The sequence below is a fragment of the Taurulus bubalis genome (genome assembly GCF_910589615.1).
Source record: "Taurulus bubalis genome assembly, chromosome: 7".
Classification (NCBI taxonomy): Eukaryota; Metazoa; Chordata; class Actinopteri; order Perciformes; family Cottidae; genus Taurulus; species Taurulus bubalis.
The window spans coordinates 17,301,389-17,319,910 of record NC_136595.1 but is presented as its reverse complement, the minus strand read 5'-3'; the positions used below and the strand labels follow the sequence as shown (position 1 = coordinate 17,319,910).

The following is an 18,522-nucleotide window of genomic DNA, read 5'->3' as shown; positions in this document are numbered from 1 at the left end:
GGTGGATAGGTTTGGGTTAAAATAATGTATTTACACAAGAAGTGAAGAGCTTTAGTAAGTAAAACATATTTAGAGAGCAGGCAAGTAAATAACCAAATTCACATAGAGACAAACAAAGAATAAACATCTCTACTTTAAATGCTGTGTCACACATTTCTGCTCTTAGGATAAAGGGCTCGAGCACTGAATGTACTGAAAAATTATCACATGAAGATTGTAGATGTTCCCAGAAACATTCTGCTATCAGCAGCTTCATTGTTGCGTTCCCACACCGTTAAAAGAAACAAAATGACATTTTGAGACCAACTACTGAATTAAATGACTTGTCAAGCTGGACATTTCAGCTGCTGCGAGTATGCATTGCATGGCGTAAGCATGGCACTGGAAGAAGAGTCCTGGTGCATTTTGTGACACTTAAAGTGTCGACATCCTGCCGGTCACGAGAATCCGGCGCTCGGGTTTCTCTGGCCCTGACGACGTAGCGCAGTGCCAGGGGGTTTCAGCACTGCAAATAGCATATCACAGTGAGATAACATGACGGGGGGTTGTGTTGTTTTACGTCATGTTCTCTGAAGTCTGTTTTGTATTTTTAGATGAGAAGCTGGTGATCACTGACTCTGATTTATTGACTCACGGAAGTGCAAAACTATTAGTGGAAACAATATTTGTCAATTTATGACACTTACAAATAAGTGATTTAAAGATGGCTTTCGGAAGTTATGCAGGGTATTCTTAGTTCTTTTAAAACTTAGAGTATTTAAACCACATATGTATTTCTGACGTGCCTCTACCTTTACATTTCATTTAGCTGACGCTTTTATCCAAAGCGACTTACAATAAGTGCATTCAACTAGGACTGGGTGATATACCGGTTCAAATTTAAATGTTTCACATACCGTCATACCGGTGCATAGCTGTAACAGCTGTTGTCGCTCTTTGGCAGGCAGCACAATGTTGTTATGAATGTACGTTGGTACATAGAGAGTGAAAAGAAGCTGAACATGGAGGGACTTAGGAACCAGGGGAATATAGGTGAAAAAAACAGGAAGAGACAGACCAGAAGACACACTGCACAAACAGCTGTTGGCCAGTTTCAAGTGAGTTGGCCAGCAAGTGGTGAACAGCGAGCGGTGAACAGCTGTTTAGTAGTTAATTTCGTCTTCAATAAATAAATGTGCTTTCTCAAAAAAAAAAAAAAAAAACGTGAAACCTCCAGAATAATACAAACTACCGTGATATGAATTTTCGGCCATACCGCCCGGCCATACAATCAACCATGAGTACAAACTCGGAACAACAACAAGAATCAAGAAAGTACAGTTTCTTCAAGAAAGTTAAGCTACAAAGTGCTATAAGTAAGTGCCATTAAAGTGTTACTTTCTTTATTCAAGGTATAGTCGGAAAAGATGTGTTTTTAGTTTGCTGTGGAAGATGTAGAGACTTTCTGCTGTCCTGATGTCAATGGGGAGCTCATTCCACCATTGAAGCGCCAGGACAGCAAACAGTCGTGACTTTGTTGAGTTTTTTTTAGTGACAGAGCTACAAGCTGATTGACAGAAGCCGAGCGGAGTGAACGGTTTTACCATGTCCTGGATGTAGATTGGACCCAATCTGTTCGCAGCACGGTACGCAAGTACCAATGTTTTGAAGCGGATGTGGGCCACCGGTGACCAGTGAAGGGAGCGGAGTAGTGTGGGTGCATTCTGGATGAGCTGCAGAGGTCTAATGTCACTAGCAGGTAGACCTGCCAGGAGGGAGTTACAGTAGTCAAGGCACGAGATGATCAGAGCCTGGACGAGAACCTGAGCCGCCTTCTGAGTGAAAAGGGGACGTATTCTCCTCATGTTGTACAGCATGTACCTACAGGAACGTGTTGTTGCGGTGATGTTGGCAGGGAGAGTTGACTGTCGAGTGTCACACAGATGTTCCTGGCAGTCGGGGGCGGGGCCAACACTGAGTTGTTGAAGGTAATGGTGAGGTCGTGGGTGGGAGAGCCTTTTCCTGGAAGGAAAAGTAGTTCAGTCTTGTCAGGGTTCATTTCCAGGTGTTGTGCGGACATCCACTGATAAATAACATTTAAAAAGGCCTTTTGAAATGCATATCAACATGGGCAAGGGGTCTCAGACAGTTGCCTCTATTGTTGGCTCTTTTTCTGTAACTCGTGTGTCATTTTAATTGTAGAACAGCACAATTCTTTTTGTGTGGACTTGAAATTAAGTCGTCGGAACATTACGATATCCGGTGAATTTGTGTTAATGACTAATTATCTGACGAGAGCCTGGTAGAAAGCAGTGGACAGGTTCCTGTATTTTAATGGGGGAGGAAACAAAGACAAGAGAAACATGAGTAAAGTAAAAGGAAACATGTATTCGGAGATAGAGAAATGAGGGAGAGAGAATGAGAGTAAAGGAGGACCCTGAACCACACCGAGAGGTCAGATCAGAGGAAATGATGATATAATCCAGATTGCCCAGCTCTTTGAAGACACCCCATCTAGTACCATTACAACAGATCCACCCTGTATCAATGCATTATCTCTTCTTCGCAAATGCCATTTGAAATAACATAAACATTGAATAATAACTTAGGTATCAATCAAAAAATGCTCATTAAAATAAATATCTGTCAAGTAATTTATCGCTGAATGAGGTAACACAATGGTGATGAAGCAAATGGCCCACAAACTAGTTCCACTAGTTCAACTAGTGGTGCTAGTTCCACCATGCGTTGCTCTAAAATGTCTTTTAAACTTTTGACCGTAAGCCATTAACAAACTACATACCCATATACATTGATTTTCAGCTGAAAAGTTGTGGTTTAGCGGTGTAGTTACTCTTGAAATAACTGAGAAAATGCTCGTCAGATTAATCAGTTGTCAGATCAGATGTTATCCAAGCAGGGACGTTCACTGCTGTGCAAAGATAACAATACCGAGAAATATACAAATTCTATTATATTTGTTAAGTTTGAAATTGGACAAAAAATGTGACAAAGTATTTGAACATGTAAGTTAATTTACCTTTACTGACATAAGTTGATGAGTCCATGGTCTTTGTGGACTTCACATCTTTTTGCCGTCAAATAGAGTTCAGAAGTATTTTGGCATTTCTGGATTTTGCTTGTGATATACAGAAAATAGTTGTGGAGTCAAGGAAATCTTGCAGTTCAAGCTGCATTATCAATGATTTGTTACTTAACTTAAAACATATGAGTACCTGTCAAGTAACTTCAGTTCTATAGGAACGTGAATACCAGTTGGTTTTGATTTTGGAGTCAATGTGTCCGTGGTTTACATTAGTCCCAACCTCTTCTTTTTCCCATGTGCTGTCTCATGGAGACTGTTTGTAAGATCTTGACTCTCTGCCATGGATATTTAATTGGCTGCCAACAAACGGCGGCAAACAAACTTTGGAGTTAAGTCTGCTGCATATTTATGTTAAACATGCATTTGGCTTGTTAAGTAATGAAATTTTGTCCTTCGACCTGATCAAATTACTCCAAGGCAATTATCAGTTTGGATCAAAGGACTGGGACTCTTGAGGACATTTGCAGGAAATTTGTTATTTTGAAATTTGTCTGTGATGTCTCTTCCAGCTTGAGGATTCAATCAGCTATATTTTATCAAATGTAATTAATAAATACCTTTTGTAGCCCGTGGTTGTTCCTGGGACAAAACCGATCTCATTTAAATGAATTCTATGATATTAGTTTTGGCACACCTTGAAAAATCTGAAGCTAATGCAGTTGAATTGTTAAATTTGTTACAGTGCCTTAGTACAGTTATGTTTTTGTTTTCCAATTGAAAGATTAATCACATGTATTATTTGAACTAATCCACATAGATCACTGCATGATAAAAAGCATGTGAATGTCCAAGTTAACACTCCATGAATTGGTTGCAGCTGATTGGCAACTAAACAAGACGATTAGTGGAATAAAAGACCTGTAAGAGTCATGAGTCCAGAATGTGTGATGCACTGCAGTGAGCATGTACCAACATCCATATGAGCCGGTCCAGATGAGACGTGGTTGTCAATGTAACGCAACAGTAGCAGTTGAGCTAGTGTGTAGAGTTGGCTGGCAAAATATTTGAGTTCCCCATCCAGTTTGCCTGCGGGCTCTGTGACTAACAGTGCAGCTTTATTTAAAACGTTTCCATGAAACTAAACCACAGGTAAACCTGACGGAGTCGCCTCATTCCACCTCCCTTTGTCCTGCGATAGCTTTCCTGCAAGGTTAGACTTGTTGAAAGTGAAGTGGGATTGCACATAAATAGTTTGGGGGCATGAAGGAGCATTCCTAGAAATGATTGCTTAGTGAAAAATGTAAAACCTCAACTGGGCACCGTGCCCTCTCGTCACTCAACCAGCTGCGGTGTTTGCAAGTTTCTACTACGTTGTTGTCTTCAAAACATGATCACCCGTTTATTTATTTTTTACAGTTCTACTGCAGCTCTATGGGCTCAAATATGGGTACAAAAATATTTAGAGCCTGCTAATAATGTTAAAATAATTTTTTTTAAATACTCTTTAGAAATCTGCATGAGAAATCCATTGAAAGAAAACTGAATTTCTCTGGTTTGTTGATGTGTGAAAAGATTTAGTTGTAGTGTTCAAATTTAGACTAAATAAAATTAGTGCAAAAATTGACAGTGAGGTCACATAAATACTGAAGGAAATAGGCTTTTGTCACATCTGTACATAGAAATATTGTAAAAAAAAAAAAAAAAAACTATTTTGATTATTGATTTATTTCAATAAATACAATACAAATAGTTTTTTTTTATGAAGAAAAGAAAGCCCCAAATCGCAGGTTCACGCTTCTCTAATGTGGTTATTTTCTAGTTTCCTTTTATGATGTACAAGTTGATAGATTTATTTTAGGTTTTGAACTGAAAAGAAGAAGTTTGGAGATTGACCAAACATTTAATCAATTAATTGAGATTAACATAGCAACCCATCTGATGTAAGTATGTACACAATTTCTTCAATTATTTTTTTGCAACTTCCCATTCACATCTTAAACTTCCCATACAGTGGTTTTCCCCCACAGGTTTAGAGGATGACTATGATGGTTGGTCATATCCTAAGCTCCAAATGTTATTGACCGTTGTTTGATCCTATACCCCTCGACTGAAATCTTCTTTTAACAACAGCTCAACAAGCGAGATAATCATTTATTTTAGCCTAACTGAGTTACAAGTTAGTTTGTTTGTCAACATTCCAGGAAAGCAATTTGTTGTTCTGCTGAATGGAAACATTGTGAGTCTGTGTTTGGTCCCAACTGGAGCAGCAGCAGCTCTTTTACTGCCTTCAGCCCACAATGATCAACTTTATGATTATGGACAATAAAGAAAAGGCAGATTTATATTCCAACTGAGCACATTTGATTAGTGGCCCCATGCTTGGCCACAGATAATTATTTGATCCAGACCAGGTAAGCTGCCACTGTTTATGACACAGAAACAAACATTGCATTATTGAGACGAGGAGGAGGAAAGTTGAAACGTGGGAAAGCAACAGTTTCACTCATGATATGCCAAAAGGAAAGAAGCGCACAAGTGAATTTCTTGGGCGCTTTTAGAAAATATTCCTAGTCTGTCAATGGCTTTTCAAACCAAATAGGCCTTTTTTCTTGGCACAGACTCAGTTGTCTTTCTTAAAAGCACATACATCGGTAAGTACATAATTGTGAACGGATTACTCAGCCCCCCCCCTCCAGCGAAATCACTAACGGCAGAGCATTGATAGACATGACAAGACTTGGCATTATGCAGAGCTCTGATCTCAAGCTCAAGGAGGCCTTTCTTTTTAGATGCAGGCAGGAATTGATGGATGGCAATCATAAACATAAAAGTTTTTTTTTTTTTCTCTTGCGTAGCAGAGGTCATGTCTCAAAGACAACTCGGTATGAAGGCAACAGTTTCATCTCGTCAACTTTATCTTTAGAAACTTTGCTGACGTTTGACCTTTTTTATTTATACAGGAAAGGTTTGCTGAGCACACGTCTCTTTTTTTTTTTTAGCATAGTCTTGCTTCACACTGAGTCAGTAAGAGGCATTCACACCTGGGAGATACCCAATATAACCATAGGCGTCCGCTTTTGGCCATTAAACACCCCCTCTGGACCACACATGGTCAAACGCAGCACTGCCAAGCGCCTGAATGGTTGATGACGACAGGGAGCGAGTTATGCTTTTGACCTCCAACTCAATTTTAATTTCAAACTGTTCCTTCTGGCCACAAACCCCATGTATAATGTTTAAGATAATTTTCAAGCTGCATTTTCCCTGTGCCAATGATTGAAGCTCAAGCTGTGTGAAAGCCAGACAGAAGCCAGAGTGAAATGCAACAGCTGAGACATTCATTAGGCCCAGTGTTTTTGCAGCATAGTGCCTAATGACATTAGTCTGACCCAAACCCTGCACTTCAGAGAGGAAGACCAAATGAGGCTAAGTCCTTGATCCCGTGATAAATGCTCTGCTGAATACAGAGACTCGTTAACAATGAGGTGCCAGGATTTTCCCATTAAAGCCTCAGGAGTAACACTATTACTTTTAACACATTCCAGTGAGGTCTTAATCCACATTGAGCCAAACAAGTGGCACAAGCCCAAATCACTCAGGGAGGCCAAGGGAAAAACTAGTAAAATATTATATGGAGGCACATGGTGCGTGCTGAGGATCTGGTTTTTAAGGCAGTGATTATTTAAGTTTCGGGGACACCTTCCCCGGGTGCCCCACTGTGTTTGCATATGGGGTTTAATGTCACATTACACTGTGGCTCTTTATCGTGTCTTCACGAGCTGTATACCTTTGTTTATACTTGCGCTCGCCGCTGTAGTGTGAGCTTCCGCAGACGGCGCGCAAGCTCCCAGTAAGTACGTTGGCGTTTATGCTCTAAGCGCTGCGTTATTCTCTGAAGCGCCAGAGGGCGCAGCAACAAGATTAACTGTGAAGAATCAAGAAGACGACAAGTGTCGCCCATAGATATGCCCGTAGACTGGAGGTGTTACTGGCCAAAGCCATAAACTAACTCCGCCTCACTTTGGCGAGTACAAACTAAGCTTAAGGGCGGCTCGGCAGCAAACATTCACAAATAAATCCTTGCTCGCAGTTGTTTTACCCTTTTTAGAGGCTAAAATAATAAGGCCTTCCATAAGCCGTTTAAATTAACGATGAGCCGCTGTCTCATGAATACAGATCTTATTTGTATTAAGTCCCTGAGGGCCTCGATTCGTTCTCATGCTCCCTGGCGTCCGGTTCATCCACCAAGTGGTCTGCTAGAAGTGTCCGCGTCCCAAAGGGAGACAGGCTGGTGGGTTTCAGTACGTCGTATAGGGACACGTGCAGAACGAGATATTTGTGCGCAAGTCTGGGGATTACGTAACAGGCAATGGTCCGCGTGAGACAGTTCCTGCGGTCTGTTTACAAGGAAGCTCGGTGGCAGCGGACACACCTTCTCATGACTGAGTTGATGCTGCACAAATAATACCTCCAGACAAGGGGTCTCTGTAGGTCTTTCTTATTTTGGTTAGACTCCATTGTGTCAGTCTGAACCACCCTTTTTATGTAGACATCACATCCCAAAAATCAAACATCTGAAAAATGTTCTGAGGCACATGTTAACATGCTTTTTACATCCTGCAATTGTCACCATTGTTTGAAGCATTGCAGTGCAACGAGGACGGAAGTGGTTCGAGTCAAGATTCTTTCTTTGTGACTATTTCAGTGCAATATGCAAATGTCAGTCTTTACGGGGAATTTCAAGTATTCCAAGTGGTCCTCGTGTTTTGTGTGACTTGTTTCTGTCTTGTTGTACTCCGGGTCATTCATTTGCATTCCGACAAGCATGTTGGCCTTCAGGTTTACCACATGTCGCAATGCAAATTTTACAAGGAAAGATTACACTGCAAAAAATGTGTTTCCTGGAATTCATGCTGTGATGAAATAAGACTATTGACAGCGTGAAAAATTTACAAAGCTGGCTCATTCACAAGGTTTATTTAAGAGCTGTTTGAGGCTTTTGATTGTATCACACGATCTTCATCTGGTTGCCCAGTTTTCATGAAAATGTATTGTAGCACTTTGTCATCTTAAAAAATGTAGTTTTTTCAATCTCAACTTTACGAAATGTTGAGTCGATTGATTGATCAGTATAAGTCAGTCTACAGTTCCTATTGTATTTATCTACGTCATCTGAAAAATGTCCACAGACTCGTATTTACATACTATCAGCAATCTCCGATTGTCATCCATTGTTTGAAGATGTTTCGTAACCATGTCAGTACAATATGCAAATCTAAGTGGTTTTCAAGGGTGCTTCACAAATTACAAGTATTCCTCTTGTGTTGTTTGACTCGTTGCTTTCGTATCACACTCGGGCTTCAGGTCATTCCTTTTGGATCATGACGAGCATGTTGACGTCATTTCGGTTTCTAGTTTCACATCTTGCAATGCAAATTAGAGTTTTAATGACACTGCACAAGTGAAACATTAAATCTCAGCAAGCAGCGGTGAAACATGACATGGAAAGCTTGATTTTATTCACTTGATCTGTCTTTTTTCCCTGAGCAGTTGAAGGACTTGTCTGTTGTTTTCATATTTTTTCTGTAAATTGCTGCTACTTCGACACCAAATTTAGCCTTCGGGATTAATAAAGTATATATTCCTTCATTCATTCATATATTGGCTTATGATTTAGTTTGTGGTCTTCAAAATATACAAAACCTAAAAAAAATATTGTTGCTAACAAAATAAATTGCACTTGACAGACATATTTCTAAAATAAATTAAACTTTGCTGAACTTGCTCTCCCCTGTAGAGAAAACCCTCCTGCAAAAGTGCTGGTCCCTTTGTGATCAGCAGTCATGCAGTTGTTATGACCTGTTCAGTAATTTCTCTGAACCTTGTTACATCTCCACGTTCATTTTTAGCATTTGTCTGACACCTCTGAGTGAGATTATTGGAAGTTTCACTTCTACACGACAACGTACTTCTGCACAAGGGTCAAAGCTACAATGACAGCATTCCTCTGACCATTCAATGAGTTTGTCTCCTTACAGAAATGATGAGAGTTTTTTCTAAACAGCTTGTAAAATGTCCTAATTTATATATAAAAAAATAAGCTTCTAGTTGATTTATGCTACAACAATGCATCCGTTGTGATCATTTAGGAAAGTCATGACCAAACCGCTCTTGCCTGAAGCTGCTTTGTTCGTTTTTCCTGAAGTTTTGGGTCGCAACTAATCGGAGCCTCTGCCGACCTCATCTGGCATAGAAGCTGAACTGCATCTTCAACCGACGCGAGCCAGGTTTCTGCATCGGAAAAGAGAGCGACAGTGAGCGGACCATTCTGTTGTTTTAGCCCCCACCCCTCCAGCTATTGTTTTGAAATACACTTATCAAGGGAGGGGGGTTATCACCGAAAGGCCGAGGTCTAATTTGTTCAGCTGCCGCCCCCCACAGTGAGCGTTGGTATGCTTTGCGACAGCGACGTGTGCCGCTGCATCTGTGCCTTTTTTTTTTTTTTTAAATGAAGAACACATTCGACTTGTGATGCTGTAAGACATCATGTGATACACCCAGAGGGGTAGAGGAGACCACACTTTGCTCTGGCACATGTATCCTGCCACATAGGTGACATAATTTACATTGATGGCATAAAGTTGACGCCTTTTATGCTGCTTCCAATTTGTGAGCAGGTATCATAGCATATAACAAACGGGAGATAAGCCGGTGCTGGAAAAGCGCACTTTAGTTTGTATCAATCCCAAAAATCTGGACTGTTTTGATATCCACTCCTCAGTGAAGAACTTGACCCTGTCTTGTCACAGCGTGATGGTGGCTCGGACACCGATGTCTCAGTTTTGCGGCGCTGCCCTCGAGGCTGGAGGTGTCCAAAGTTGGAATGTGTTGGCTTGTGGTCCTGGAGACTTTGTTTAGGGGGGCGGTTTAGAGTGCATGTGTGCACCGCTGCAGTCTGCGAGGAAGGCCCATGTTGAGGTTATCGCGGCAAGCGGTCCTTACATAAACCGCCACATGTCCTCCTTGAATAAAATGTCCAGTCTGCTTTGTTTTCCTTGGACGCTGAATGGCAACTTTTTTTTCTTCTTTTTTCTCCAACATTTCTTGCAACTCCTTCAGGCCAGATCTGCCACTCACTTGACAAGCTACTTTGATCCAGCCTTTATAAAAACACATTCCAGCCAACGCTCGTGGACATTCTTTTGTCTCGTTGGCCCTGATGTGTAGATGCCCAGTTCAAGGCGAGGGTAGTCGTTGTTCAATGCCCTTCACGTCATACAACAAAGTGATTCACTCGTTGCTGACATCAGATCTAGTGTGGATCCGTCATCCTATAGACACGGCCTCCAACACATTTCAGATGCTAGAGTTAAGGAGAATTTAAATGAGTGGACATTTTGAAGTCTAATTTGCCTTTTTAAATATTTGAACGCTGCTCCACATTACAAATTCAATTGCAGGCATTTATCTTTTTAACACTCGTGATATAGAATAAATACATTAAAAGGCCACCGGACAGTCAACATTTGGAGAAACCTGATTGAGAGAATCCACTGGTGCAGGAAAGCAAAGATGTGGAGGTGAACTAAACAAAACTGAACTAACTAAATAGCTTATTTGGTTGCCAAAACATGCTGCCAATGTAGGAGCTTGACATGTTCTCCTGTAACACAAAGGAACAGAGACCACCAGACGTCTTTGCCACATGCAATACACCATCTATTTTTTTAAATAAACTTTAAGCCTTTGAATATGATGTTGATCGGGCAGTGAGTAACGTCATTTGTTTATTAAGAATCCAGAAGTAAATTAGAGGAGGGAGCGAGAGGGTGCGCGTGTCGGCTAAACCCCGCCCCCTCGTTTTCTCACCATGTGACCGAGCCGGGATTTAACACACACGCTGCTCCCCACGAAAACAAGACACACTCGCGTGTTAACACTCGGTGAAGTAATAGCCGACGGCAGAAACCTTTTTCGGTGAATCTGAAAAACATGCGCTGCAAAATGAGCTACAGTCTGCCCTGCTCGCCGGGAACATCGCCGCCAGGGCGTCTGGTGTCTTACAGAGCACGTTGCGTCAGGTAATAATGCACTTTTAGACACATTCTCTGTCTCTAGACTTTATCACGTGCTTGTTACAATATGTGGGTGTATTGTCCTCCTGCTCTGCGCGGTTTTATGTTTGTTTTAGCCCGTGCGTCCTGTTGGCTCCACATTGTTTTGGGATAGACCTCCAGTTAAGAATGTGGAAACTTTGTGGCAGACGTTCACTGTACCGCGCACGCGAAACCAGCGCGCATTTGGATTTAAGGCATTTAATTAACTCGGCCATGTCCATGAAAAGTGTTTCATGTCATATTGGGCTTGATTTAGGTTCCAATGTGCACATTTGCTCTCAGCTGTTGGGCTTTATCTCTGCTGGTTGTGTTGTACGTGCTGGATGTGATGTACGTGCTGGATGTGATGTACGTGCTGTACGTGCTGAAGCTCCAGGTCATGTTGTTGGTCACTGTGTAGTGACCAGGGTTACATCTCCGAACAAGCGTTTCCCCACTAAACTTATAGCACACTTGAGTTTCCCCTCTCTCCAAACATCACCACAGGCCGTGTGCACGACGTTGCCCCCTCTCACGTCCCAGATTGCCGGTCAGAGCACCTACTAGCGGCTCCGAGGCGCTCCGGTCCTGTTTTGTTTTTGCATCCACATCCGAGCAGGGCGGTGATTGTGCAAGAACGCGTTCATGCGATACAAGAGCCTCTCTTGTCTTTTGAGAGGAGGAAAAACCCCTCAAAACGTGACGTCGTGTTCAGTGTCCGAAGATCTTTTGGCTTGGTTTAGTAAGTTGTTCGTCTTGTATGTGTGAAATGGGAGACTGTGTTTCTTTCTTTCCTCGAGAGGAGGTAGGGGGACAAATGTTGCGCCACTTCGACGTGATTATGGAAACGTGTTTAGCGGGAAGTGAACAGATGCTTCACATGTCGACAGCACACGACACAAATATACATGTATATTATTTTTTTTACAGAGAGTAGAGAATAATGCGATTTAATTGACACATGAAAAACGGATCGCTGATGGCGACGTCAGCCGCGCCCGCAACGCGCTGCTGTCTTCGTGCTGGAGGCATGCACAGATACAGGCTGGTTTAAACAACCTCCGGGAGCATTGTTATCGGGGCTCCTGCTGCTGTCTGTGCACGGAGCGGTTTTAGTGAAACGTGTGGTGACGGAACAGCGCTTCTTTTGCGCATTTTACTTAATTTAAATGTTTTAACGGATCACTTTGGACAGCTCCTGTGCCATTTTACGTCATCCTGTGTCCATGTGCGTTTGATCAGGATGTGATTAATATATGACATGGTCTTCATTGTGTTTTGTTGATGGCGTTGAACGCCTGGTTTTACTGGTGGAAGATGTCATGCAAGGCACCAACATTTCTGCTGTCTTAAGTGGAAATTTACAGCTAGTCAAGTTTCGTCACCAAAGTAAAACAACAACAGCAATCAGAGCACATTGGTCAAATATCAGGTGGGGTTCTTTGTTGTTGACGAGAATATCATTGTTCATGATTTTTGTGGTCTGTGTATGGTGTCAGGGATGGAGGCCAAAGATGCCTCAGTACATTAACATTGGGTGCTGCTATTTTGTGGCTGAAAGTAGACGCGTCTGTACAGTAATGTTGACTGTTGGCCGGCTACACAGCGGAGCCCTGTTGCGTGAGACATTTCACCGCCTCGCTCGACCGCATGTTCATCTAAATCTAGTATAGTGATTAGTATAGTATGCCCTCTGTGTTTAAAAACGGCACCATATTTGTAGCTGGTTCTTTGCCTTTGATAACATGTAACAGTGGCTCCTTGTAGGCTCTGAAAGTCTACATCTGTGACACTCTAAGTACCAGTAAAATCCTCAGAGGTCATCTTCGTCATGAAACAGATTTTGGCTGTTGGTGAATGGGAAAGACCTGATATCAAACTGAAGTGTGTGTGTGTGTGTGTGTGAGACATGAGATTGGTATCTTGTGGTAACTGTTGCTTTTTTCGTTGTCTCCAGTGCATCCGGTGCCAGCGTCGTCGCCATCGATAACAAGATTGAGCAAGCAATGGTGAGTTTTCCACAGATGTTAAAGTTGCAATAAATGTGGTCAGGTGACCCACTTTCTCTGCTCGCCTTTCCAGTGATTTCATTCACAAAATACGTTTTCCACTTTTAAGTTTAACTTTTAAGTGGCACAATGGTCTCAGACACTATGAAAACAAAGCAAATTTTGAGGGATATTTAATGTAATTACCTGTATGAACAACCATTATTTAAAAGAAGTACAAACCAGAAAAATCAAATGAATAGTATTGCCTACACAGTTTGACAGGTGATCTCTTGAGAATGCAGTTGCAACACCCCCTCCCCCACAGCAATGAGGTGTCAGCGCTAAAGATGTTGCTAAAAAAAGATCCCACTTTATCTCTTTGAATTCAGAGTCATCTGTTCCTTTTGTTTGAGGATGCAATCTGCTTAATTCCTGTGCTAATTTTAGTTCCCCGGTTCTTTCTCAGGACTTGGTAAAGAGCCACCTGATGTATGCTGTCCGCGAGGAGGTGGAGGTGTTGAAGGAGCAGATCAAGGAGCTGTACGAGAGGAACTCTCTGCTGGAGCGTGAAAACGCCGTGCTTAAGTCGCTGGCCAATACGGATCAGCTTGGCCAGGTGTCCAGTCAGCTCAACCAGGGCGGCAGCACGCCGCCGCTGCAACTGCAGCACCCGCTCGTCACAAACAACAACAACAACAGCCCCTTGGCTCAACACGAGGGGAGTCAGAGCATCCCCCATCAGCCCAACATCACCTCAGCGTGATCCCCGTTTCCCCGATACACATGCTCAAACGCACTCTTCCCATGGACAGGAGTGGGAGAATCCCGTCAGTTAAGACAACAACTGCTACCGTCCCGTTGGCTTCATAAAGCAAAAGGCTCGACTCTGCGTTCAATATGCTCCAATTGAGGAAATCAACAACAGCGAGATCTTTGTTTGCCACCAAGAGCCGTGCTTCAATGTGTGCTCGTTGCCGTCACCAGGCTTCACATTATTAAGACATTCACCACCCCTCAAAAAGTCTTATTCTGTCCCCGTGGTTGGCTGCATGAAAAGGAGGGCCACGGGAAGCCGCCGCACACCGTAAAACTGCAGGGTCAACGGGAGCTCGACTAGTTGGGGGGCAACAAGTGGTGGAAGAGGGGCGGTGCCACCCTGTGAAGGGGACAAGGGTCCTGTGACATCCAGCGGGGTCTGTCCTCCCAGTATCCCCAACCCCACATCGCTCCAGGGCAGGAAGAGGCCAGAGAGCCGTGGGGGAGAGGATTTGTCCCACCTGAGAGGAGCAGGAAGCCGGCGGGCGCCTCGGCTCGAGTGGAGCGAGTCGAGAGCCTCGGCTTCTTAAATGCTGCAACAAAAGCTTGTGTTGCTTTCTCAGAGCCACCGTACTTTGACATGAATCATAATACTTTTTTCTTCTTCTTTAGTTCAGTTTTAGTATTTGCATTTATTTATTTCTGGGCTGCTATTTTCATAATGTAAATGAACAATGTCATGGATATACTTATTAACAGAAAAGAAAATCTTTCTCTTTGGTCCATTGGTATTTTAGAATCTGTCAGGTATTACATTTGGTTGTTTAATGCAGCAACTAGATCTCATTAAAGTAGGCAATAAGTTCCATAATAGAAAATGGTTTTCTCATGAAATAGTGCTAACACTAAAGCCGAGCTTACATTAGGTGAAATCCAGGTTGAATGTATATTTTGTAAAGTATCCAGAGAAAGGACGGTTTGTACAGGAGAACAACTGTTAAGATGTGATGGGATGTTTCGATAAAAATAAATCTATTTTGCTTTTCTTTTTTTTTTCTTGACTTTCTTAGTCAAAACAAAATACATAAATGAATTAAGGGGTTTGGTCTGGTGAATGAAAAGCTGTGAAAATGGTTCAACCTACTTTATAACCAAAGACGCAAAGCTGTGTAAGTCTGTTTTTTTTTCTTTTTAAATGCACACACCTTTTTTGTTTTTCCTTCTCTCTCCTTCCCTATATTCTTTTTGTTGCTGTTTTGCATGTTCTGCATGCTCTATAATCAAACCACTTTCTTACCTCATGTTTTTATCCAGCACTCTTACTTTGTGTCAAGTTGTCCGTCTGTGAATGATTGTGAAAGGGTTTGTGAAAGAGAACGGGAACAATGGGCAGAGGGGTGTGGAGTCGAGGGTAAGAATAAAAGAAGACTGGCGAAGTGTTTGTGTCGTGCACAAAACATAAGTCAGAGAAGGAGCTGTCTTTTTTTTGTTTTCATGTCGATGCTGTGTCGACTTTCATATGCAGAGAAAAGGTTTTGTTACATTGCAGATTTTATTGTATTTAATAAATGCAGCTTTCAGATTTCGATTGTAGTGTACCAACACTTTGCTTACTAGAAATAATATACGCAGAAAAACAAGACAATGGAAACTATTAAACATTTCACACTTTAAAAAGCTGGAACCCAGTTGTGTGTGTGTGTGTGTGTGTGTGTGTGCGTGTGTGTGTGTGCGCGCGCAAGAGAGAGAGAGAGAGAGAGAGAGAGAGAGAGATAGAGAGCATATTATGGGAAGTCCTGTACGTGTTGCGTCTTTTGTGCCTCCTGTGCCGTCGTCTGCTGTCGACGGTGATTCGGTTTCTTTCTTTGTGGCTTGGAACCAAACCAAAATGCTTGGTAATTGTACAATCAGTCATCTTTCTACAGGATGTACTCTTTGTTTTTTTTGCAAACAAGCTTAATTTGTCTTTAGAGTATTATTTTTTCTTTCATTTGAAGGAGATGCCGTGTACATGCCAAGTGTAATGTATGAAAGTGATCACTGAGCCTTGGAGAAAATATCTTAACAATGCCCTTGTAATGTGCTGTTCAGACAATTTTAGTTTTCAGTCAAAAATAAATTACTGTTTTATTAAGAGAATGTCTACATGGTTCATTTTATTCCCCCACTAATGAATGTTTTTACTTTCAGTCATCCATTAGTAATTGCTTTTAAGAATATCAAACATCATACTACATGAACATTTTCATTAAATCACAGATTTCTCTTTTTTTAACATGAGCATATTAATTCAATCAGAATATATATTTTCTAAACCATAAACAAGTTTACAGAGTTGTATAATAAAAACATGTCAATAAGGATACGATTTACAAAAGTGTATCAGTCCACAACAATAAGCCTTTTTCTATTCAAAACTGCAATTATAATTTTTTTTTATGTTGTGTGCATACTACTTTCTGTAAATTTAGAGTTGAAAACAGACCTTCATTTGCAAATTAAGAAAATTCCCATTTAAAATCTCTTTACATATTTAGCAGAAAACTACACATTGTGTCAATGTTCAAATTGGCAAAAAAAATCTTTTTATATTAATGACTTTATCAGTAATTAGGTTTGCAGCCAACTCTGACAATAATTTCACCGTGTCACAATCATCTAAACCAGGGATTCCCAAAGTGTGGTGCGCGCACCCCCAAGGGTGCGCGAGCTGCCTCTAGGGGGTGCGCAAGAGGAAAAATGTAATGGTGGTCTAATGGTGTAATAATTAATATTAAACATTTTTTTTTTTTTAAATAGGATTTTTTGTGATTATAAAAATTCCCTTTGTAAGATTTACATTTAATTACAATTAAAAACGTACAATTTAATAAATAGATGCACTTCCGGTCCGGCCGCCAGACTGTCTTTTACTACACACTAGCTAGCCTAGCTTGTGCGCCTAACGTCATTTCATTCATTCAGCAACATCCATGAAAATATGTTAAACTGGCTGAAATCGGGAAAGCTGTCAGGTGGGACATCTGAAGCTATCAGTAATAAAAGAGGAGAGGGACAGAGAGAGAGGGAGGAACCGGAGGCGAGAGAAACGGAGAGGTGCGTTGGGGAGAGACCGGGAGAAGAAATCGACCGGGAGTCGGAGAAAGAGGAGACGGAGCGGTGATGACAATTATCTGGGACGGGCTTCACTTGGATTGGCAATGCAGATTGCCCGAAGCCACAGTGCCTGTTGTGCAGTGAGGTTCTGGCTAACAGCTGTCTGAAGCCTCTTATTTGCGCCGCCACCTGAACACCAAGCATGCCAGTGCAAGTCAGAAGCCCCTTACATTTTTTAGATCAAAATTGTAAGTTACAAAACAGCCAAAAACAATTGCAGTCTCATTCATGTGTTGGGTCTACACCAGGGATTCCCAAAGTGTGGTGCGCGCACCCCTGAAGCCTCCTTTTTTATTTATATCTGTTTCTGAGCCTATGCATGTGCCACTCTTTGGTAAATACATGTGAAATGCAATCTGCCTCTGAGCCTGTGCGTGTGTCCTCGTCAGTCCAGCGCTTCAACGAGAGCACTAACAATGTAATTGGCTGTGGAGTGGACCGGACTTGTCTGAATTGTTGGTCTTTATGTTTCTAGTTTATTGTAGAAAGACCTTAAAATAGGGTTTATCATCCAAAAACCTTCACCAATGACTTAAACACAGAGAAGTATTGTCATTATGTATGCATATTATGCTATGATTTTACTGGTCTGGCCCACTTGAGATCAAAATGGGCAGCATGTGGCCCCTTAACTAAAATGAGTTTGACACCCCTGATCAAAACAGATCAAATGCTCCTCCCACCGTTCCTACAACAGGTTCTCTGTAATCTGATCAATTTCCAAGGAACCATGAACAAATCGTTGGAATCCGAACAGTTTGGGGGAAGTTATTTTTCCATGTGTGTTCGCTTGAAGGACCCATAACACCTGTGTACAAATCATGACATTGTTTGTGACTCATCACCGATTTCAGGCATAAATTATCACTTGTTCAGAAAGGTGGTAATTTTCTAATCAAAGCTTGCCTGTAACTTGATGTTATAGCTTCAGAGAAAAGCATGAAATGATCTTTGTTTTTTATTTATCTTTAAAGTGACCAGAATAAAATGCAACAGCATGAATGAGAGAAAGCATATTTGCAAGCCAAGCCTGACTTGGCTTGCAAATATGCTTTCTCTCTCTCTCTCTCGCTCTCTCTCTCTCTCTCTCTCTCTCTCTCTCTCTCTCTCTCTCTCTCTCTCTATCTCTATCTCTATCTCTCTATCTCTATCTCTATCTCTATCTCTTTCTCTCTCTCTCTCTCTCTCTCTCTCTCTCTCTCTCTCTTTCTCTCTCTCTCTCTCGTGGCCACTGGCTTCATAAACTGTATCAGTGTCACGCTCCTCTTGAACATTTGTACCTGTAATCTTAAAAGTTACAAATTTGGAATAAAAATAGTAGAAATGTTGGTCATCAGTGTTGCACTTATTTGCACTTTGCAGGAGAAAATACCAGCTTCCATGAAATGCTGGTTTCTATGTTTACACATCCCACCGTGTGAATCCAATTCCCCCTTTAGAGTTTACAAAGGTACAAATAATTTGATCAGTAGGTTCAAAGAAAAGTGTAATGGCCCTT

The 18,522-nt window shown here is 41.7% G+C and overlaps 1 protein-coding gene across 1 annotated transcript in view; it reads left to right on the top strand.

Moving 5' to 3' along the window:
- The window catches only part of tsc22d2 (TSC22 domain family 2), a gene marked incomplete at its 5' end in the record, with an annotated part of 31,415 nt that extends 15,414 nt beyond the window's left edge, over positions 1-16,001 (top strand). The window contains 2 exons of the mRNA XM_079221205.1: positions 13,079-13,130; positions 13,579-16,001. Of these exons, the coding sequence (XP_079077331.1) occupies positions 13,079-13,130; positions 13,579-13,875 (349 nt within the window). The 3' untranslated portion in view covers positions 13,876-16,001. The remainder of the gene's footprint in view (positions 1-13,078; positions 13,131-13,578) is intronic.
- Positions 16,002-18,522: the final 2,521 nt, after the last annotated feature.